General features: G+C 43.2%; 1 protein-coding gene and 1 long non-coding RNA gene across 6 annotated transcripts in view; one reads left to right on the forward strand and one right to left on the reverse strand.

The window, feature by feature from the left end:
- CFAP91 (cilia and flagella associated protein 91) overlaps positions 1–20,765 on the forward strand; it is a 35,094-nt gene extending 14,329 nt beyond the window's left edge. The window contains exons 11-18 of one of the 5 annotated variants that reach the window (XM_054056490.1): positions 4,575–4,688; positions 7,679–7,750; positions 9,328–9,474; positions 11,696–11,917; positions 13,179–13,327; positions 14,533–14,624; positions 17,818–18,134; positions 20,624–20,765. In XM_054056490.1, the coding sequence (XP_053912465.1) occupies positions 4,575–4,688; positions 7,679–7,750; positions 9,328–9,474; positions 11,696–11,917; positions 13,179–13,327; positions 14,533–14,624; positions 17,818–18,119 (1,098 nt within the window). In that variant the 3' untranslated portion in view covers positions 18,120–18,134; positions 20,624–20,765. Of the gene's footprint in view, positions 1–4,574; positions 4,689–7,678; positions 7,751–9,327; positions 9,475–11,695; positions 11,918–13,178; positions 13,328–14,532; positions 14,625–17,817; positions 18,135–18,213; positions 20,374–20,404; positions 20,426–20,504 lie in introns of those variants that run through there. The other 4 variants (XM_054056491.1, XM_054056492.1, XM_054056495.1 and 1 more) reach the window with 4 other exon arrangements.
- LOC128850950 (uncharacterized) lies at positions 5,038–7,658 on the reverse strand. Its single transcript, XR_008448216.1, has 3 exons — positions 6,635–7,658; positions 6,176–6,328; positions 5,038–5,259 (listed from the first exon to the last, which is right to left on the reverse strand). It is a non-coding gene; the product is annotated as an uncharacterized LOC128850950 (long non-coding RNA).
- Positions 20,766–24,165: the final 3,400 nt, after the last annotated feature.

Genomic DNA, 24,165 nt, shown 5'->3' on the forward strand with positions numbered 1-24,165 from the left:
GCCACACCAGTTTTCTCTTCGAAAGCCTCTTTTTAGTGCTGTCCTAGCACGCTTAGTCTATAAATTTTCTCCTGTAATCTTAGAATCTAGCAGAACTCCAGAAAATCCAGAGATTATAGAGTGATGTAGCTCTAGAATGAGTTTGTTTCATTGTCCCTGGATAATGTGTGAAAGGAGGTGGGAAACTGAGGAGAAATGCCTGATTTTGCCCTCAGAAGTAATTAATTTTAATAAAGGAAGTTTCCAAGGCTTGCTTCTCTGTCCAAACAAGTGGCAAGGAGGACTAGTCCTCCTCATTATGTTCCTTCTGGTTTGCCATATTGAGGGTTTTCCTAAACTTAAAGCTTCTAAGAAGGGACAAGCAATTAACCAAGGAACTACAAAAAGGATCTTGTTTCCTTTTGAGAATAAGAACAGCTTCTTCCAGACTTGAAAGTAAGCCAAAAAGAAGTAATTTTAGAAGCAGGCTTCTAGAGGAGCATCCTGAAACCTTTTGCAGGCATATTATATATGCTCAGTATTCTTTGAACAATTCTCTAAAATAAGAGAACATGGCAGAAACAGGAGTAACCCAGCATTTACAGTAAGAACAATGATCTATGTCTTAAGTCGGATCTGTAAAAGGACAAGGAAAACTAGTTCCCAGTCAGAGCAGATGGTAGTACTTTAAGGAATGTAGGTAAGCCATTATAGACAGGCTTGTGTGAAAATCCCAAGCATTAAGGAGATAGCCTACTGATGCAGATAATTGCTATAGGAAAGAAATGCAACCAAGTCACTGAATACAGCAAGGGATGGAGAAGCTGCTAGAAGAAATCCCAGTGCAAAGCAATGTGTGAGTGTAGGCTGACCCTGTGTGCTCTGGTGACTCAAGGGGTGAAGTGTCAGATAGTTTCAAAGTGCTGGATCAAGATGATGTCAGAACAAAGAATCTCTCACCTCATCAGTAAGTGCAACTCTCATCATGCCTGTTTTCCTTTATCCGGTTGCTGGGAAGAGGTGGGAAGCAGGGCGGCCAAGAAAGTCTCTGGAGAAAATCTCTGCCAAGTACGAAGCATAGGAAAGCCTGTTCAAGCAGTTATTTCATCAAGAATGGATCTCCAACACAGTGTTACTTGGCTTATGGTCAGCCAAGCTGTAAGAGCTGTTGGCTCAGCCTTGATCAGCCAAGATGCAGTGGCCATGCCACATTGCAAAGTAGGTAGTCAGTCCATCCTTGGTGGTCTCACCTTCTTCTTTTGTGGGCAGAAAGGAAGAAAGAGAAACATGAGTGTATACTCTGTGCTGCACATGAAAATAAAATACACCTAGTGTCTTGTGAAAAGGAGAGGATCACAGAGGAGATAAGGAAGGAACCTAAAGAATTATGTCTGTGAGCAAAAAGTTGTTTCTCAAGAGGTGTTTCCCAAGCCACTATACTGTCAAAGACTTCTACTTCTTTCAGAAGCTAGCAAAGAAGCTCAAGTATATGTTCAAAAGCATGGGTGTCATTTGCTGTTCACTACCTTTGCCAGGAAAACGAAAAGGAGGTGAGCTGGGTGGAGTCCTTCACTGTCTGATCCAACCAGATTTGGTATACCATGACTCTGAACCTGCTACCTGAAAAAAGTAATGTAGTCTAGCTCAGAAAAATTAGATTGTGACATGTAGGCAGTAATGTTTAAGTATGTTGTTCAGAAATTTAGCCCTTTTTTGTTTTTGAAGAAAGTATTTTACTGTGATTGTTGGGCCCTGGTCTCCTTATTTTGAGAAATGGTATCTTGTTAAGTTGGGCAGAGTGAGTTAATGCAAAAAAACATATTTTCTTTTTCTTTTTCTTTTCATACATTAAAGTCTTAAAATAACTTAAAATCTCAGATTAGAGAATGCAAATGGTAAGCATTTCTGACTTAGTAAAGATAGCAAAGCAGGCACTAGACCGTACTGACATGAAAACATAAAAGCACTTGTGGGAAGTGCAGTATTTCTCAAATCTACATTAATAAGAATTCCCTCGTGTCAGAAGTACTCATAGATTCTTCTGTCTTTAAAAGCTGATATTCTGATTGTATTTTGTTATTCTGGTTAGAAATAAATATTTTTGGAGGCTAAGATTTTATGAGAGGAATTCTTATGAATGCAACAGTGTGCTAATAAACTTTGGAGCCATTGTTTTCTAAGCAATCACTATTACAGCAGCTTCTTTTTCTTTGAATTCCACCCCCACTCCCCCATCATGCAACACACCTTATAAATCATAGAAAGCACTGTTATAATCTTCACATCAGGGAGCTCCAAGGTCATCAAGTACAAGAAAACAGTTCAGAAAATCTCTGAACATTTTTGAGCTATAACCATTTCATGTGGCTTATAAGCGGTTAATAGGCTTGTATTCTTGCATTATTAGCATGGTTCACTTCAAAAGTTTTCAATAATAAAGCATTTTATTCCTTCCACCGAGAAATCTCCTTTTTTTTTGAGCAATTAATTTTTCTGGCCTGAAAGGGCAGATCCAATATGCAAGAAGATTTTTGTATGATGACCACTAGAGTTTCAAAATTTGATTAATTTCACCTTTAAATTCTGTGCAAGTGCCATGAATTTCCTGTTACTGGAGACAGAAATTCAGCATGGGACTTTCTTTTCTTAAGTTTTTCTTTGGCTTCCCTCCCTAATGAAATACTGTATTTGAATGTTTGAAAGAAAAAAAACGAGAAAAGAAAAAGGCACACTTTTCCTTGCTGGAATATATCTGTTCTTTCAATAATAAAGCCTACAGATCCAAACCATAGAGTAGTAGGATTGTGATTTTGAAGGAGTTTTAAATGTATGTACTCTCTTTCCTTTTATTTGTGAGTGGAAGTGTGATGTCCTGCAGCAAAGTGTTGCCATGCAGTTGGAAGTTATTATCTGAATATCTTGTTCTAGGTAGCTTGCAATGGGCAGTTGTCAGGACTTCAGCTCTCTAAACAGTTTGAAATTGTCTTGAAAGAGTTGAGACTGTGGTGCATTTCCACTCCTAGCCTCCTTTGATTGACAAGTTTTCGCATCTGCTATCAAACAGCTGCAAGTAAGGTAAACCCCACTCTTAGTGGGCTTGTGGATTTTCTTGGTAGAAGGAAGTTCTCAAGCACATTAGTTTCCCTTTTGGTCTTAGTCCACTGTGAAGTTGCTGTGGGTGCCACTGGGCTACTGGGCAGTTGCAGATGAGCAGAGAAGAGTTTCAAAACATTTTGCAAAGAAGGAGTTCTGGGTCATTTGGTTCAACTTGGCACAGTATCAATGTATCAGGTGGCCAAGAAGGCCAAGGGCATCTTGGCTTGTATCAGAAACGGCGTGACCAGCAGGTCCAGGGAGGTTATTCTCCCTCTATACTCGGCACTGGTGAGACTGCACCTTGAGTACTGTGTTCAGTTCTGGGCCCCTCACCACAAGAAGGATGTTGAGGCTCTGGAGCGTGTCCAGAGAAGAGCAACGAAGCTGGTGAGGGGGCTGGAGAACAAGTCTTATGAGCAGCGGCTGAGAGAGCTGGAGTTGTTTAGCCTGGAGAAGAGGAGGGTGCTGGCCTCTTCTCCCAAATGACAGGGGACAGGACAAGAGGCAATGGCCTGAAGCTCCACCAGGGGAGGTTTAGGCTGGATATCAGGAAAAAATTTTTCACAGAAATGGGCATTGGGCACTGGCAGAGGCTGCCCAGGGAGGTGGTTGAGTCACCTTCCCTGGAGGTGCTTAAGGGACAGGTGGATGAGGTGCTGAGGGGCATGGTTTAGGGACTGTTAGGAATCATTGGACTCAATGATCCAGTGGGTTCTTTCCAACCTAGTGATTCTATGATTCCATGATCATGCAAAGACATTTCACTGAGGAAGGGCCATGGAACAGTGACAGTACAGTCTTCAAGTGACCCCCCCGTGTCATAAAATCTCCTGACTGCATAACATTTCTAACCCACAACAACAAGCATTATAGTTAAAGGCAAAGTGTTAATGAGCATTCTGTGGTGATATATAAATTGTAATTAAATTGTGATACTCCTACCCATTTTTCATGTTTTGAAAGAATGTTACCTGTATTTTATAGGAAAGTAATTAATGTTCTTGTCATTGCATAAGGTAAGTAGCACACTCACAGCTGCCTCTGCTTGCATACGGGTCAGTGTTCACTGAAATTCCTATTTTAAAGGGAGAAAAATAGATCTGAAATATGCTTTTACTTAAAAATGTGTTGTATTACAAATTTGGTTCATACCGATTTTATATTAATTTTAGGTGGCTAACCCTATGCAATTGCTGGTGACTTACTTTTAAATGTAGTAAAATAACTCTTGTTTCCTTTTTACTTATGATGTCGAAGTTCCCATCAGTATCTTCTGACCAACCAATAGCCTCATATACTGACCATATTCAGTTTTTCAGTTGATTTGCAGTAAGAAACAGGAGCCACGAGCCTGCAAAGTGCAAAATACTTTCAACTCCCTGTAGTCAGTACAATTGGCAACAGTCATCATCTGGAGAAACTGCATCAGTATCTAGATACTGGCCTTATTGTGTTGTTCTGTCTAGCCCAGTTCTAATTAAACTGTATGTCTATTCCAGGCACTGCTAAAGAAGAAGAAAGTCAAGGAGCCAAAGAAGCCCCTCCATGTACTTGAAAAAGTAGAAAAGCCTGTTCCTCATCCACCGACTCCAATCTTGGAAAAAAAATCAATTGTAAGTGGGCTGTTTTTTAGCAATTTTTTTTTCTTTTGATCCCTGATTGTTTCCTACACGATTGTTAAGAGAATGCCCAGAGAAGGAAAGAAGTGATCTTTATCTGTTTTTTGTGTATTCAAGTTAGAAATAGCCATCACCCTTTCTTATGACTCTCTTAGTCTCCATTCAATAAAAATACTAGCAGCCAAAGAATTGAAAGTCTTTTATGAAATCTGTTCTAATCTTTAACTAAACTTATTATTTAGAGATGTAAATTAGTAGACTTGTTATTCCCTTGTTCTTGGGGAACGAAAAGGCAGAATCATATTATTATTATTATTCAATGTCTTCCAACCTCCTGAACTGACAACACTATCATAATCCAGCAGAGCAATTAAGTTTAGTCCCCTTGAAGTCAGTGAGACTTTGGGTGCTTAGCACTGAGCACGCACTTCATTAATTTGCTGGTGTTAAGCTCTTGTCGTCATGCAGGATGCAGTCTTTGATGAGCATGCTCCAGTTCACAGATAATGGTTCTTCTGCAGAGACTGAAATAGCAGTAATGATGTGTCATGAGGGATGTGATATGCTGTAGGAAAGAAAACAACTTTTTAGAGAGCTGCAAGTTCTTTTCTTTCCTTAAGCGAATATACTTAAGAGGTTGTTGCCCAAGTGGATTGCTTTGTCTTATTAGCCCCATTTTCATGATGTAGTAAGAATCAGACACAATTACCATTTAAACTTTTAAATTTAAGAGTCACGCAACAGAGAGAGAAAGAAAGTCTTTTTAGATCATCCATGCCATCTTCCTTTGTACAGTATGATGTCCTGTGTTTCATACAGTCTATTTTAAGACGACTAAATTCAAGAATATGTCCTCAGGAAGAGCTTTCCACTACTTGCTAACTCCTACATATTAGATATTGTATTGCAGTGGTAGATCTACGTTATTTAGGTTTACCAGTTTAGCAGATACTTAAGCATTTCCAGCTAACATGGAAAGAAATCAGATTTATCCACTAGTTGGAGTCATTCTTGAGCACGTTTACATTTAAAGGTTTCAAATACAATAGAATTCCACCTAAATTAATTCTGTCAACATTTGATTTATTTTCAAGTATCTTTATGTGTGAACACATAAGAGTGCAGCTTTCCAGTGAAGCTCCATCTGTAAAATCAGGCCACTTCAGCCACTGAAGAGCAGCACTAACATCTGCCATGCAGAATCCACGTACAGTTTCTCCTACCAGCTGGCTGCGAGGAGCACTGAAAGCAAATCTCTTCTCCGTTGTTAATGCTTCTCTTCCTGCTGTAGGCAGATACAAGTACCAAATGCTAAGTGCACCAGCCTCTTCCCTCTTGAGTTGAGGATCAAAAAAGGAAAACATGCCAGAGTGGCAGGCAGGTGACATGGACACAAGGGATATGAAAGAAACTGGAAAGAATGGAGGCACTACTGCAGACCTCCTCGACTTCTTTCCCCAAGTCATTCCTTATGCACTTACTGGCCACATAGAACGCCTCCGAACTCCTTCACTGGTTTATCATGTTCTCCCTCTAGTTTTCAGCCTGCTCCCAGATCCTTTTATATCTTTAATTCAATTTTTTTTTCCTTGAAGGGAGGGACTTTCCATTTCCCCTTGTTCTTTCCTGTGGCTCTGTAGCAGAGAGATGGAGAAGTTACACATAGTAAGGCATTATTTCCAGCACTGAACAACAGAAGTGCAGAAGAATGCATCCCACGAAAATTTAAGCCAAATCTTAGTTTACATCAGACCAAGCAGTTTTGTTTACCTGTCCAATACATTTGCCATGTCCATTTCCAAAACTCTCTCCTGAAGGGATTTCACACTGCAGCCAGGTGAAATATATAGTTAGCAAGTTTAGCTTGCTAACTATAATTCAGTTAGCTTGCTAACTGTAACTGGAAATTCACCCCTTCTTTCCAGAAAAAAACAACATACCAAATCATAAGGCAGTCCTTTGGATAGTTCTGCCTTGCTTCTCCTGGGTACTGATGTGGAAAGGCAGGAATGCTTTCTTTTGCTTTTGAAAAACTTAATCTTCCACACCTAAGAAAAAACAGATACTAACATTCAAGCCCACAACACTTCTCTCATCCCACACCCTTCCCTGTTTTTCCAGCACTGCTAAAATACCACATTTCAATGCAGACCTCATAGGCTCTTTATTAAAAAAACGTCCATGCAATTTTTAGACTGTCTTTCCCAGGCATCCAATGGGCTTTTCCCTTCTGCTACTGTCAACGCCAGAATAAAAGACTTTTCAGCAAGAGAAAAAATGCTGCCATTTGTGCTTCCTCTACTTAAAAATTTTTTGCCTCCTATGGTCATGTTCCCTTTCACACTGTGCTCCATTGTTCCTCCTATTTGGTATCAGTCACACAATGCTAGGCCAGCGAAGTTCTCAAAGAGAGAAATCACAATGTAATGTAAGTAATATTACCTCCAAACTATACTTTCTGAGTCTTAAATTTACTGAGCTACTCTGATAAAGGTCACTACTGGAATAAATATCAAAAGAAAAATTGTGTATGTTCCCTTTTAATTTAATCCCTTTATTTATGGTTAGCAGCTCTCTTGCATCTCCTTCAATAATAATTCTAACCCCTCAGTGTCTTGACCTGTTAAATTTATGTAGCTGACACTCATTTTGCAAACTTGGATTCAGTCAAGCTACAAATAGTGCTTGTAATGCATACAGTAATTTTCTCCATCAACATCTCCTTATCGTTAGGTACTCGTCTCTAAAGACCCTCTAAAATCTCAAATAGAATCTGATTATATAGCTTTTCTCCCCTGTCTCTTGTAAAATATGGAAGTACATAATATTCTGACTCGCCTTCCTTTCCCTGGAAATTAGAAGAATAGCGTTCAGAAAAAGCTGGATACGATAGACTTTTTGATAGTTAGATGGATAATCTATAGTAATCTCAGTTTCCAAGGAAATAATTGATTATTGTGTGGTTTTCTGTTGTATTTTGGCAGGAGGAAGAGGAAAAAGAACTGGCAGTGATCTGTCTGCAGAAGTTGCTCCGAGGCAGGGCTATTCAGAACATGGTATTCTGCGTCTCCCTGTTTATGTCTGTCTTCAGAATGATGGTGGGAATGATTGAAAGTGTGTTTGCAATCTTTCTTCCACAGCATTAATCAAGGGTTAAGAGGCTTCTGCAGCGTATCTTCCTGTATGTTATCTGGAGTCCTTCAAGGCTGAAGGTTTTGCTCTACAGACATAATTTCTTACAGGAACTGGGTTCCTACACATGTCTGTGAGTGTCTCCCTGTTCCTGCTGTGCCCTACACTCAGCTGCTTAATTAGATGCTTCATAGCAGATTAGTCAAATGGCAAATTCTAGTCTAGATCTGGACCATGAGTACATTTTGCCTTGATTATGCCAAGATCCCAGGCACAAGAAACCTCCCACATCCCAGCAGGGCCGTTTGTATTTCATACCAGCTTTCCAGTTTCCTATGATGGTGGGCTGAGTATTAGATGAGGAGTAACTAAAGAATGTCACCATGATTTCCAGCAAGGGTAGGGCCCATCATTCTGCTTTCAGTGGAGCAGAAGTGGGTCTAGATAAAAATTAATTGAGTAGCCATGCCTTGTGAGCTTTGTATTAAGCACGTCTATCATATTTGATCAGACCAGGCCAGAAGGTCTGTTTTCATGCCTGCTGAGAATATAATTGATATTCTCTCTTGCACTAACTATTTAATGTTTGCGAAGTATTTCCATGTGAGACGCAGATCTGAGCTTTAACCAACAATGCAATACTGTGGAAGTGGCTTGAGGTGGAATATAGACTTCCCAAGTCTTTTCGAGTTCCGTGGTGATCTGTGAGAAGAATGTTTGATGCCATTGCAGGGCTGTTGACTTTCCCATTGTGAAATGTTCCATCATTTTAACAATCTCTTTCCAGCTACTACTACATCAGAAATACATGACTCGGAGAATGATATGAGCAGTGTTGAGTGATCTGTTGTTGCTGATAGAAGTCCTTTTGGAAAAGAGGGAGAAAGAAAATAAGATAATGTCAGGGAAGGGCTGGGCCACATAACGCCATAACAAGGACAACGATAGTTTCAACAACCCTTCCCACCAATTGATTGCTTTAAGCTGTTGCTTAAACAGCTACCTCAAAGCTGTTGCTTAAACAGGACTACCTCAAAACGAAGGTCAGAGAACAGTAAATTATGAGACAGGAGACATCTGACCCTGGACTGGGGAAAAGGGGCTATGCTTGCACTGGGAAGCTTTGACATTGAGACTGATAGAATATCCAGAAGTCTGTTGCCCTTGTCACTTGACATTGGTGTTGCTGTTCCACATTCCAGTAGTTTGAGTTCTGCATGAAGCCAAAGAGAATTAAAAAAAAATAATTATTTCATAATAAAGCAGCCAGAGATCATCTATACTCCACATCAGAAGATCTCAACCTTTATCTTCTATGTAAGAGGGTTTAGGCAAGATTTACCTGACAGCTGTAGTGTTTGCCTAAATGTGGCCACAAATTTGTTACAGAGAACTGGATCTTGGAAACAACTTACCTTGCAACCCGATGTGCTGTGTGGGCAAAGTACGTTGATCTGTGTTCCCCATTTAATCTGCTTGGTTGTTTAACTTTATTTTAAAGATGTTTGAAGAGAAGGAGAAGCGGCTGGATCTGATCCGAGAGCTGCGCACCACTCATGCACTCCAGGAGGATAAACAGCTGCTCTTGAAGGCAGAGAAGCAAATGACACTGGCTCTACAGCAGCAGCGTGACTTGCAAATGCACAAGGTTCGCTTGTGTAGATGAGAAGGCTGATTAACAATGCTGTTGTGACCGGGCACTCTGTGCTTGCGGTAGTACCAACACTCTTCCATTTAATTTATGTTTGTTATTATCCACAGCACAGAAAGCACCTTAAATAACAAAAATGCTCTCCTCCTGTAGGTCAAGCGTTGAATGCCTGAGGGGCTAAAATTGCTCTCTCACTGTTGTGGGGGCTCTGGGGAATCTCAGAAACAGACTGAGATGCCCTGACCAGCTGCCTCCCAGGCTGCACTTGCTTTGTTTGCAGACAGAGCAATTATTTATATTTACAGGGCTTTGAACAAACTGCATTGTCAGACAAACCTCAGTTTTCCCATATTTCAGTCCATTTGACTGGTGTTGTGAGCTGGCATCACAATACATGCTCGTCACTTACATCTGTCAGATGTTTTACTGAATGTTTGTTACTGCTCTGTCATTTCCCTGTTCCTTTTCTAGCTTGACACCCTCTCAGGCTCCTCCTCAGTCATAAAACGTCACAAAAAAAGCAAAAGCATACTTATGCTCTAAGTCTTGCTGGGCTCAAGACCTCTAGGACTTTAGCAATGGTGTCACATTGCTGTACTTGCCACTGTTGTGAAGAGCACTGAAATTTTAGGCTCCATCCTCTGCCAGGAACTTAGCGAGAGCTGCAAATGCAAATTCCCTTCCTAGCGAGAGCTGCAAATGCAAATTCCCTTCCTATTTCCTTGCAGGGCCACAGCCTTCCAGAGCAAAATGAGCCAAATGGCAGATGCTGGTCTGAAATAGATCATAAAGAATTTTTGTACAGACTTCACTGCATCTCAGATATACAGTATCTCCAACATTCCTGTGGATTTTACTACATTTTTTACTACTTTCCTGTTTTTTCAGTCACTAGCTGTGAGTCAATTCTGGAGGTTCCAGATTATGATAACAGCATGCACTGGCCAGCTGGCCTGGCAGAGGAGAAGCCAGACCACTGCTTCGTGCTGGGTGGGCAGCAACAAAATTTCCCCTCAGATCTCAGTAAAATCTGAACTGGGTGACTGTGTTTTACTGTTTATTATTTCCAGATGCTCCCTCATACACAGGGAGCCCAGGTGCAGAAGGAAGGAATACAGAATTTTTCTGTTGAGGAATTAAGAGAAAAATAAAAGCCTTAAGCATTAGGAGCTTGAAATGCTCCTTACCTTCTGGAAGCCCAGGTGAAAATGGAGGAGGTATCAGTTCAGACACAAGAATGACATTCATAGAGAAGGAGAGAGAAGAAATGGTAAAGATGTTGACCTCTGAGCTCAGAATTTGCTTTTGAGAGAGCCACTATCCCCCTCTGCTGGTATCTACCTCTTCTTCATTTTTTCTTTCCTGCATTTTTTGCGATGTATCTGAAGGCATACAGTCCAAGGCTCAGATCTTCGAACATTTTGAACTCTTTAAAACTCTGGAATGCATGTGCGGGAGTTTTCTATATGTATGGCTATTTTAGAAAGTCACTGATGACTCACAGGTATCGATGGTCACAGGTTTTTTCAGTTTTTTTTTTTACCTTGCCAACGTAAAAAAGAGGCATTTTCCAATAAATAAAACAAAATTGTGTTATTCACAATTGCAAAGTTTACTAAACTTTTATGCAAGCTTCCAACTCATAAAGATGGAGGGGTTTACTTTCCAAATGCTAGAAAAAAGCTCTATTTGCAACTTTTGATCCTATTTTTCTGTTCTGGTCTTGCTAAGCTTAGCATAGAAAGATGGAGGAATGCAGCACTGTGTTTCTTATAGCTCCCCTTTCTTGGTCTGGGCAGTGTAGTATTCCCCAGTAACATGCAGATGGCCTCAGCAGCTATTCTGGTTGTACTCACAGCCACAAAAGCGGTTGATTATACTTGGAATATAGCACATCTAGTGTTTTATCTCCTCCCACTCAACCAAGCACTGCTTGTCCTAGTGTGACAGTATCAGGACTATTGCAGCCGTGATAACTAGTTTTGCCGTCTTTTAGTCTCTTTGTGCTGTAAGAGCCTATATACAGGAAGATTACATTATGCAGAATCCAGGCCAGCACATGTAAAACAAAAAGAATGCAAAACTCCTAGGGTTGTCCCATGGCTGGTCTGAGTAGATGCTGCAGAGCTATTTCACATGCCTGCGGTAGTCCTGGGACTTTGAACAGCATTCCTGGGGTTTGTAATGCAATTCCTTGCATTTTTTTTTTTTTTTAAAGCTGTCATCAGTGGAAAAACACTTGGCCAGGGAAGAAGGAAGAGTACTGGCAAACATATTTGATTTCCTGTCCAAAGAGCTGGTGAGGCTGCAAGAAGAACGGAAGATCCATGCTTTTGTCATGCTGGCTGAGAGGCAGAGGCGGATGCGGGAAGCAGAGGAGAGCGGACGTCGACAGGAGGAAGAGAGGCAGCGTCAGGAAGACGATGAGATTTTCAGACAGGCAAGGGAGGGAGACTGGAGGGACTGTGGGCACATTGTAGGAACTGCCTCCTTGTGGGAAGGTCCAGATGGAAGGGAGATGCTTCAGCTCTGACTTCGGTGATGTTTTAGTTTTAAAATTGAGGCTCAGTGAAGAGAGAGTGATTCTTTCCTAAAAGAGTCATGCCCATTAAATTAAGGGTGATCTGAATACTCTTCCAGACAGTCCTGTTAGGCATATCATGAATGGATATAGGTTTCTAAATTTCCACAACAAACACCTAAGGAGAATAGATACACCTAGATCATCTTTAGGAATAACATTTTATCAGCACTTGGTCTATCCAGCAGAACTACTAGGTGCTGTGCCAGGAATGATGCCTGTAAGAATTGCTTTGGAAATAGTTTACCTCCCAAAAGTGGACTGCAGTTTAATAAGAGGTACAAACATTATCTTGAAGTAATGGTAATGGATAACATAACCTTGAAATCCAGAAACAAAGATCCTGATTTACCATATTCCACAATGATACTATAGTCCTATTCCTGTTCCGTAGCTCCTGACTGCATGAAGCATGTTTCTCTCAGTTGAAAGGAATAAGTAGGAGCCAATAATTTTCAAACATTGTGGGAGGAGCTTAATTCCAAGAGAGTCTGGCACTGTGTTTATTTTTCTTTTAATTTTAGCTTCTCCTCTTATCTTTCTGCATCTCAGAGTGGGACGCAAGGAGGGTCGAAGTGCCATAAGCTTATCCCATTCTGACTAGCAGAAGGCAAACGCCCATTTCTAGAATCTCTGCTCTACAACCATTGTAAGGAAAACAATAATTTTATCTTTGTTTTGTTCGTATTGCTTTGACTGGCTTGATGGAACCTTTTCCTTCAGGATTTGCTTGGATGAAAGCCAGTTAAGTTACTGAAGTCAATACTGATGATTATTTGGCAGTTGCTGGTCAGGGAACCATTAGAACTGAAGGAGCAGTTGCCATTGCGTTCACAGAACTAAGCTGCTGCAGCATAATTGGATCTGCAGATAATTTTTTCTTCCACCACTTGTTCTTCCCTGCACTTGTTTCTGTTCAGTTGGTTCTCAGAAACAATTATTAAGAAGAAAAAATGTTTCACAAGCTATTCCTCTCAAAAAGCACCTCAGAAACTAAAATTCAGTCTGGCCTGCCTGAAGCCTGGTGAAAAATCTGTTCTTGCTTTTTTGGAAATCTGCTTCCACCATGCTCCTGGCACAACAATAGGCAAAGGAACAACATCTTGGTGTTTTGTTCTAGATGGTGAAAGTGCACCAGAGTTCTATTGACTCCTACTTGGAAGACATTATCCTCAGTAGCATGGAAAACACAGCTGAAGAACAAGCCAGGAAAGAGATTCAGAGAATGGCTGTAGAAATCAATGACATTGCTTATGAAATGGAAAGTCGGTACGTTATTAAATGGCACATTAGAGGCTGTTTACAGCATTTTAGAACCTGCCTGACCATTTTTATCTGTGGTTACATATATAATCTAAGACAGGGGAAGGGCAGAGCAGTGCTTTTCATGATCGCTTCATTAGTGTTTCTGCTGTATGGGAACCACTCCGCTACTACCTGTTGTACACATATAAATCCATCAGAGCCTTATTTCTATATAGCATGTGCCAGATTCCCTTTGCAAATCACTTGTGGGATCTAAAAGGGTGATTCACAGACTTCTCCATGCCAATGTGGTGCTGTGACTGAGCTTTAAGTGAATCTGGGAACTGCCTAAAGCAATTCCCATTCATACTGGTCTTTTCATTTATTTACCCTACTACAGAAAACCAGTTTGAAAGAGATGCTAAAAGATACAGCTATACAGCAGCCTTTCATTCTGGGGTAGCTGTTCTTTAAGAAACTGCCAGTTTCCATGGGGGTCAGTCATCCTGATGGCTGCCTGACAAGGCACTTTGAGTAGAGTAAGTTGTTGAGAACACCACAGTCTTGTGTTTGGCTGGGGCATCAGCAATGAATACTTTTTAGGATCTGCCAAACCTCCAGTTCAGTTTCTATGCTCTTTTTTTTTGGAATTGATCCATAAAAACCCCAGTGACACAGTGACTCTCCTATGGTACAGCAGCTGTGCATTTTGTAACTAGATGAATACAAGCAGAATGTTGAAATCCTTGGGGAGAATGAAGCGTAGATAATGCATGCAGCCCTTGGGCCAGTTTGGAACCCACCAAATACTGGCATGGAAAAGAGCATGAGGATCAGCCAAATGCAGAGTCATAAAAGGGAAGAATTTAGCAAACTCAGCAATGGGTCAAAGACTAAATTGACAAAGACGCAAATCTTCAGAGGTATCTGCGTGTCTAACTCAGTTTGTCGTCAGTGAGCACTGGACTTCTAAATACCTTTGAGGATAAGGAGCCTAGGATGATCTTCTCCCTGGAAATACTGCTTCCCAGTGCAGTATGCAACACACATTGGCAGTGCAGTGCAAAGGGGAATAGTCACAGTAACCTGTCTGTAGCATAGAGAGAGACTCAGCTGACAGTTACTGCCATGACAATACACTCCCTTGAAAATAGTGAGAATATTGTGTTTGCAGGGCTTGTATGAGAAGAAAAATAAAATACTAATATCACTCTGCACTTGTTCTATAGTCGAACTCGCCTGCAGTCAGAAGAGATTGTAGCAGAGCTGGTTTATAATTTCCTGATTCCAGAAGCTGAGAAAATGTCTGTCAGAGAAAAAGGTAAGGAGTAACTTAATGATCTTTGTGAACTGGTTCACCCTCCTTTCTCAACTCACTGAAAGGAAAGATGCAGTGCCAAGAGTTGTCTCAGTTCTCTGAATTTTGTCTTTTGCATTCTTCAGATAGAAAGTTAAGTCCTCTGACCCCTTTTCACCAGTTTCTCACGAGCTTTAGTCTTTTAAAACAGTGGCCTGAATTCAGACCTGATGTAAATTTGGTGCATCTGCAACAATAAAACTACATGAAAAGCAGCAGCCCACTGCACCTTCAAAAAAGTCCTGGGAAACGTCTTTAAGTATCATAGATGGGAATAGTCTATTATATGGCAATTTTTAAAATTTGTAGAAGTCTTTAACAGGTAGATTACTTAAATATATGCCATATGTGGAAGGAAGATTATATGCTTTCCTATGCTTTCCCTCTACCGCCCTATCTGGTTGAGAGCTAGAAGTAAAGATAAGGTTTAGAGTTGGCTGTAGTGGCATCGTGTTTTGAGTAGATAATCTTGCAGTTGTAAAGGATGCTTCTGTTTAGCTGAACGGAATAGTATCCATCAAAATACAGAGAAGAATACACTGGAAGCCCGTACATAACATTAATGTCATGAATAAATGGCTGCTCTCAACTAGGATGTTTTTTCTGACCAGAACACTCAGAAGACCATGACTAAACCAGTCACCCACAGAAAGTGGGTATAACATCAGGAAAGTAATTGTATCACAATAGAGTCTGAAGTGGTCCTTGCTGCAGTGTACTTCTCTGACTTAAGACCAAAAGCACTTAATTCATTGCTGGTTTTGTTGCTATGTGAATGAAAACACAAACCCTGCAAACACATTTGCGGTTTCTGAATTGTGCATACTTTTTCTTCCTAGTTTGTGTATTTGTCACAGCAACAGCATCTATTCAGTAGCTGGCAATTCTGCATAAGCTGAAATCAGCTCCCTTCCCTCCTTAGTCCTGCTTCTGCAAGCATGCCAAAGCAGGTGATGTCATTTTAATCAATGAAGCCTGCAGCTCAGGCAGTAACACACACAGTTAGCCTGTCTCAGAAAGGAGAACAGAAGGAGAAGACCTGGAGATGGCCTAGATTTCTGGACGTAAAGAAGTGCCAGCAAGGAAGAAAACAAGTACTGGGCTTAAATGCAATGGCACCTGATGAACAAAGCACCTCAGAAGTCATATGAAAAGGAGGAAAAACAAATCTTAAAAATCTTGTGATTTGTGATGTGATAACTACGGTGGGTTTGCCTGGAAGGCAGAGCTAGATCTAGGCAAAAATGCAAGTGGATGCTGGAGGAAGAGCTAGAGCAATAGGTGATAAAAGGACAAGAGCTCCTTCAAATGCAGTAGGGTGAAATTAACCCCAGTATTCTTGTGACAGCAGGTATCAAATGTCAGGAAGAGACCTGGCTCACCCTCTCTTCTGCTGTTGCAGTACAGGGTGGAGTGAACTCCATACACTTAAGAGACAGCTGAATGCTACCAAATGTACACTCTAAAGAACACACCCTGCCATTCAAGGAAGCAAGATTAGTAAATATTCCACGTAAATCCAAAGGAAATAGTATCAAAAAATGGCATTAGGTCTCACGAGCACATCAGTGTATTGCGTTTCTGTGGCAGTTGTTAAAGCTTTCCCTAAAATGAGCCAGATTATTCATCATGAAATTGTGTTTTAGCAACCTGTCACATGCTTGAGCATGCACATTCCTTGAAACTAGCAGAAAGTGATCTGAGAGCACACTTGTCTGGCCTGCCAGAGGAGCAAATCCATTTGTTGAACAAAGAGTTGAGGGCCTGCCGGTTCAGTCTTTGCCTACGCTTAGGCTTCCCCTTAAACTTCTCTATTTTGCCATCACCTAATCTTCTCTTTATTTTTTCTTTCTTCCTCTTTTCGTTGCATTCCTATGTGTAAAAGAAGGAATTATCCAATACTGGCTTACCCTGAAACCCCTTTGCACCTCACTTCTCCCTCACTTGTAGTAGAAGTCAATATGCTGATATGAAAAAAAAAGCTTGCTTTTAAAAGGACAATCACTCACCACTTTGAGCCCACTGTCTCTTAGATGGTGTTCAATGTGAATAGAGGAAGGAAAGCTGGACTGCAGGAATACTAGGAGAGTATTCCTGGTATAGTTGATGCAGTTCATGCAGATAGGATTGAAGGCAAAATGCCTTGGGTAGAGCAAGCTTTCCTGGGAACTGAGAGCTGTCTGGTGGAGATCAGCTTTTCAAATACAAGCAAGGTCACGTTGCGTTTGTTGTCAACAAAATGGGCCTGGGAGATGGATTAACAGGGCGGGTTAGTGACGTTGAACAACTGAGTCAGTGATAATGTGCACGACTGTATGACAGCATGCAAGACACCCATGGTTCAGATTCACAGTCAAAGAGCAGCTCAGCCTTACAACATAAACAGACCAAAGCCACAAGCAAGTCTTGGGCTTTTGCAGGGAAGTAGTACAAAGAGAGCCCCAGCTCATTCTTCTAACATTCCCCACCCCCTCCTTGCAAGCACACAGTATTTCAATCCCTGTGATGGTTTACCAGCATTCTAAGTCTAGAGAGAGAAAGAGGGAGCAGGGAACAGCGAAAAGCAAAAAAGAGAATTGTAGGGTGAATTATTTGGCTTGAGTGATCTTTCCCTGAGAGCTGGGCTAGAAATATAAGCAAATGAGATTGGATGAAAAATGTAAAACACAGTCAAGAACAATCCTGCAGTAGCAAATGGGAGATGATAAGGTGGGTGACTTATTGTATCTATATTGTCTCCAGGTTTGAACCCAGTAAGAGTTTCTTGGTGCAGGCAAAATCCTAACACAGGAGAGGGCGGATTTCAGCTCCAGTTTTCCAGACCTGCTGCAATTAACAGACACTGAGGGAGAAGTTATTTTAAAGCCTGATGATGTATCCTGGGCAGTTATGTCTAAGCTGGAAAGGAAAACATTTTGGCTGTGCTTCCACTGTGGGGGCTGGTCTTCAAAGTGAAATGCAAAGTTGGTTGCTGCTATTAGGTGGCAGTAGAACACTTTCAGCCAAAGTTAGAAGGGTGTGATTTTTTTTTTTTCCCCTGGAGATAGGCTTTTCCACAGCTGCAGGAAGACTAAAAGCGATCCCTCTTTTCTCCCCTGCAGAGGACACTTTGCCATACATTTCCAAGTAAAAGCTTTACCTTTTTTTTGATTCACAGTGAGGCAGTCCCAAAGAAAACACACCTATGCTGCTCATCGGATCATCCACAGCGGCACAGAGGGGGTACTTGCTGATCTGGCACTACATCAGCAGACATCTGTTGGCAAGATAAAGGAAGATCCTCCTGCTGGGACAGCAAGTGCTGCTTTGAGTGGGACAGCTGCTGGACCAAGTGCATCTGACAGCACTTCCTCTGCCCTAGCTGTACATGAACTAGCTAAACTTCAATGCAAAGAAAGCCCAGGAGAGACAGCAGTGGAACCTTCAGAAGGATCAGACAAGGATCCTACAGCCTCTTAGAGACAGATGAGACAGGTGAGTTTCCCTTCACCTCTGGGGTTGAGCTCAGAGCATGGTGAAGGAGAAGGAAGTATATTATATTTACTTTTTTCAGGGCACGCAAAATAGAAAATCCTCTCTCTCCCTTGGGTTATCACTCCTGTTGCCTGGCAGCAATTTTATCCTAGAACCACCCTGTATACATTTTGATGTGGCAGCCCCAGTCTAGCCTCTTCCACCTTCTTCCCATCTAGCTTTGGACCTCATTAGCTAATTTTCCTCTTCTAATCATTATGATAAGTTTGAGAGTAAGAAAGCAGTGTTAGCATTCCTTGTTTGTTTCCCTGGCACAAACCGATTAAGAGCCACACCTGGATTTTTAATGGTATTTCCTTGTATCAATAACATTAAATGAAAAACCGTTCCAGCAGTGGGAAGTTTTGAGTTCAGACTGTACACAGAGTCTTTTCGCAAGCATGTCCCACCGATTTCCTTAGTGGAGTAGAGCAAAGAGTGGCTTTCTGCATTATTAGCACCGCTGTTAATAAAGCATTGAAATTGATCTTGCATCACCTTTTCAGATAATTAGTCCTCGCATAAGGAAAGGATCCACCTCAATAGAGTGGATCCTGCCAACCAGGCTGTGTCTTCTGCTAATTACTAGGGGCAGGTGACAGCAGAGTGGCACGGTGGGGGCTGATGTCGCTCGTAAAGGAAGCCATTAGCCAGTGCTTACGGATTTTCTAGAACTGTTACCCTCTGGACTGACCTCTTGCTTTCTTATCATCCCAAAGGAGAACAATTCTGGAAAGAGTCTTATTTTTCTTAGAACAGCATTAGTCACTCTGGCTTTCCAGCTCCAGAGGACTATGCAGAAAGGATGCTGTCTTTGCCTTGTTTACAAGCATAGGGGTGCTCCAGCTAACAGTGTCAGAAAGCAGCGGGCTGCAGACAGGCGCAGCGCCTCTGATCAGAGATCTGTCAGAGACTTGCTCTGCTCTCCAGCACTCACGTGTCAAAATTCCTGAGGCCTGGGGGTTTAGCATCTGAAAGGTACATTTACACCAATACCAACATCAAACACACCAGTTTATGGAGGAGCAGGCACAGCCTAAACACCACACTCAAAACACTTTACTGAGGGATGGCTACAGCTTGTGCAACAAACAGCAGTGTTAGCCCTCAGTGCTAACGTGATTATGAGCTGATCTCTCTGTACTTCCATCGTTTCTCCATAACTGATGGCCCAATTCTTTGTGCTGGGTCTGTAGAGCCCCAGGTACACTCCAGTGAATTAATCCTGAACGTAGCACTGCTCCTTCCATAACCACAAACCAGCAGCTGTCAAAAATGTGGGCTCATTAGTGCATTCCCGGAAAAATTTTGCATCAGGTTTCTGTTTTTTTGATTCAGATGGGAAGGGGTGTTGTCAGGGAGGATTGAGAGATAGAGGAGGAAAAAAAATCTGAATACCCCTGTATTCCACTGAGCTGGATAAGAACCAGAGAGAGGAAACAGAGCTGCACTAAGAAAGTACTGCTGGTCTCTAGGTGACTGAAACGGGCACCAGGTGGCTGGTGGGGTCAGGTAGCTCTGCAAGTGCTGCAGAATCCAGCAGGAGTCAGAGATGAGTGGTGAGTTTTGGTTAAGAGTGTGAGGGTGGTCCCTTAGGAGTTGGGGATTTGGGAACATTCTCATAGCGTACATAGCCAGTTGGTAAAAGGGAAGGTAGCAAATGCAAAAACAGAAACACTCTCCACAGTGTGGGAGGAGAAGATGGGTAGGGATCAGCTCTTCTTCCTTAGGGCACCCTAGACAAATTTAGCCTGGCTGAAAGAGGGGAGATAACATGAATCACAGGATCCAGGTTAATAAGGGATACATGGAAAACGATGCAGCGGAAAGACAGAACAGGAAGATCAGGCATTCAGGCATTTACTATATTTCTGAGATGGTGTGTCAAAATAAACATTCTCCATGTGGTTCATTGTACAATTTGGCATGGTTTTAAGAAGATAAGAAGAATTCTAACAAGTGTGGGAACAGAGGTTGGTTGTCCCTGGTTTTCTGCAGGGATACAGCCCTCTGCACGACAGTGAGGGAGCAGGGGACTCCAGATGCTATGCACACGCTGAGCGATAAATATCTTGGCTTCTGATATGATTTAAGGGACACTGTCCGGGTAAAGCCGTCTTTTCCATATAATATTTCCTAGCATGTAAACTGAAGGCCACAGCAGGATTCCTGCAGGAAACTGCTCTAGAAACTGCTTTCAGTTGTCACGTGCAGGGTTGGGTTTTTTTCAGGCTTTGCAGAATGTGCTTTGAGAAAGAAAATGAGCACAGTGAGAGGGAATTGGGATCATAAATCAACAGCACAAGAATGCACCATTCCCTCTCCTAGCAGGAGCCAGAACAACCCTAGGGAGGAGCCTGTACCCGAAACAAACACTGCAGATGCCTCCAATGCCGCACCAATACAGTGGAAATGCTGGGGAACTTCTGCTTGTCCCTCTTTCCTTTCAGCAGCTGCCAGCTAGGAGGGAGTCAGCCTGACCCGCTCTCCCAGCTTCTGCATCCTGACAGGTGGAGGAGACTGGCTGAACCAAACAAGCCTCTGGGGTCACTGAGCTGTAAGAATGGCGAAAAATCAGTTTCTTTGCAATAAATGAACGAATGAATGTGAGTTGTCTCAGGTCTTCCCTGCCAAGATGGCTTTTATAGTGTGCAAAGTGGAAAGCTTGTCACAAGAACTGCAATTCAGAGCAGCAAAATGGGCTTTTGGTAGGACAACTGGAAGCCAACACACCATTATCATCAGACTCTATCTACATTTTTGGCAGCATAAAAACACCACAAAATGATGCTCTCCCATCTCTCCTGCCTCCCTTAAAAGCAGAATGACCATCACAAAAGTTGCTCCTATGGGCCTGGCTTTAACTCTGTTAAAAGAGCTCGTGCCACTTTCTGAGTGATGCTGTTTTCCCTGCTCCTGCTCTCACAGGCGCACAGGATGTACCTGCTGCTTTGTTGGGCTCAATTCAGCCCTCACACACCTGGGTAGGGGAGTATAACCTTACAGAGATGGGTCCTCACATGCCAAAGGCTTCCAGCAAAGAAGTCCAATTGCAATGATACAAACTTCACCTCCTCCCAGTCCTGTCCTCCTGCTTCCACCAAAACCTGCGCATGCAGCTCTCCCTGCAATATTCTGACTGGTGAGTCAGTATCTTCTCGGTGTCTATCAGACTCCTTTCCTCAGTGCCCTCTACAGTCTGTCCTGGGCTGGAAAGAGGAGCTCTTCTTTCATACGTGTGCCCTCCACCCCACCAGAGAGGCAGGGACTGTTTTGAACATCTGATAAAACTGCCAAATCCCTGAGATGTTAACGCATACACCTGGACTAGTAAATTCAGTTTTCCTGGGACCACTCTGGACTAAGCCACCCCCCTCTCCCCCCGCACACTTTGCTCACAGCCACTGCCAGGAGCAGAACTGGCAAGGGAAGATGTCAACAGGCAGCATTTGCTGGAGAGAGAAAATCCGGGCAGGCCGATAGGAAGGATGCACGCAGAAACCAAAGGAGGAGAGGCAGTTCTGGCTCTGCTTTGATCCTATCTGTCCCTCTTGATCTTCCTTTTCTCCCACACACTGTGTCAACCCCATGCACCTCCTCTTCCACCTCCTGTGGCTGGCGTCGAGACCAGTTGTCTTGACCTATTCCCATCTGCCAAAGCCCAGTCTTTCATGTAGCACTTAGCAGGCATGTTCCATTCTCATTTCTTTCCTGGGCTGCTCACCTGTATCCACTCGTGACTGCCCCTGCAAACCCATCGCAGCTGCCCATTAATCCACACCCCGTTGGACCTGTTGCACAACCCAGCTCATGCCCAGCTACCTGAGAATTATTACATCTCTTTCCGTGAACAGGGAGCTTTCATAGTAACCTGCACTCCTTGCCCATCCTGGAGCTCCTCCAGCAGTGGTGGGCGTGGTGATGTTCATCCTCATGATGATGGGAGCGTGAGGTGCTACCTGCAATGCAAATTGCAGTGAGCTGATTGCAGCTGCGCAGCAAGGACCCGATGCTGTTGCTCTTGGTGACAACGTCAGCACTGAACGTGAACATACACCAGTGCTCTGAATACAGATGCAGCAAGAAGCCAGAAATATTTAACCCATGCTCTTACATAGCCCCTACGCTGAAAGAGCATTTAACCTTCTCCTAAATAGCCCTCTCAGCCAGCATCTTCTCCCCACTCACCATTTCATATCACCAGTGTTCGGAAAGCAGCAGCTCCTATCAGTGTTATGGAGACTGAAAAGCTGCATTCACTCCCCTCCTTCAGTTGCTGCAAGACTGATCCTAGGAACAAATGTCCCTCCTATTTGCTAGCCAGCAAGAGCCAGGCCTTCCCTTTAAAGCCTCTTGCAAATACGATGTTGGTTCCTTACCTCCTGAAGCCTTTCTTCCTCTGCCCATGGAACGTTTCCACGTACAGACAAATGCAAACCATTTTTCATTGCTGTGCAGGCCCCAAATTCATTGTCACCAGTGGAACAAGCTTCCCTTGACAAACTCGTTCCCAGGCCTGATGCCATGAAACAAAAGTCTTGAAAGAGGAGTGAGGTGTAACTGAGACAGTCCAAAGACTCCCCAGCTGGGAAGCCTCCTTTATTTCCTGAGACTGCAGATAAATGGCAGCATCTCAAACAACGTCATCGATCTCTGTGAGCAAAAATGCCCTCAAACAACCCGTGTTTTGCCACCATCTGCCTCTCACCTGGCAAAGGATTTGGTTACAGGAATGAGATGCAGAAGGGAGGAAGACATGCCTGCCCTCTGGCTGCAGGAAACACCAGGTGGCAATGGGCTGGTGAGAGAAGGACAAATATCTCTTGCTTCCTCCCAAGTTCATGTGCCGTTCCCACTGTGCATCTGATCCTCCCTCCTTGCTGTTCCCACTGTGTGTCTTGGCCTTCTTCTGACAAGACCTGCCACGCTTTTCTGGTGTCAGCAGCCCGCATCTGGACCCTGTGGATGCTCACCACATGGAGATGGCGTAAAGCACAGAGCATCCAAACAGCAAGCCAAGATGAAGAGTCCTGCTCTAACTCTTCGATTCAACCAGGTTTTAGAAATTTCACTCAGGGGAAAAACCTCAACCCCAATCCTTCCATCTCTCTGTTTCTGAAATCTTCATGCACGGAGACCCCAGGACCCTGCCACTGTACACAGGGCCTGTGGCTCCTCTGCATGGAAGGGTCTGTGCTCAGCCCCACAGCTCTGCCTGGACATGAAGTGGTTTTGCCTGCAGCCATATTTTCTCGCTCTGCAGCAAGTGAGGGGGCTCTGCGGGATGCCCTGGACTCGGGCAGGTGGCTTTCCTAATAGAGGCCTCCGGTGCAGCCACTCACAAGCTTCCACAAGGGAAGAGGTTGGTTGTTCTCCGCCTATCTTGTCCTGGAGGACCCAGCCTTACCCTGGAAGCAAAGACAGGAATCCCTGAACGACTAACTTCACTGACTACATGAGAGACCAACCCAGCTGAATGCAGGCTCTCAGGGGACAGGAGGGTGTACCAAGAAGAAAACATCTCTGCCAGGACATCAGGAATTAGGCATTCCTGCATGGACCAAAGGCATGTGTTTGCTGTGAAAGCCCAAGTCTCCCTTACAGCCCTGACCACTGTCACCTGCATGGTCTCCTGCAATGAACACCGGCAGGGGGTTGTTTTGGGGACCAGCTCCTAAGCCTCAGCACTTGTATGACATTCATTCCAAGATGTGAACCTGGATTTCATGCTGTGCCCTGTGTGGTGTTGCTACATACACACTTTCCTTTCCCGCCAGAGCTTGGCTTTGGCAGCTGGTCGGGTCTGACCCTGCAGCCTTTGGGCATGACTTGTTTAGCAAAAACAGGACAAGGACCCAGCCAAGCCCTTCCCAGAGCCAAAGGAGGGCAGTGAGGTTCAAGACTGGCTAATGAGGTTGTGTACCATCTGCTGGGCTCACCGTCTCCAAGCAACTGGACTCAGCGCTTCAGACACAGACCACGGTGCTCCTGC

The sequence above is a fragment of the Cuculus canorus genome, chromosome 1, assembly GCF_017976375.1.
Source record: "Cuculus canorus isolate bCucCan1 chromosome 1, bCucCan1.pri, whole genome shotgun sequence".
Classification (NCBI taxonomy): Eukaryota; Metazoa; Chordata; class Aves; order Cuculiformes; family Cuculidae; genus Cuculus; species Cuculus canorus.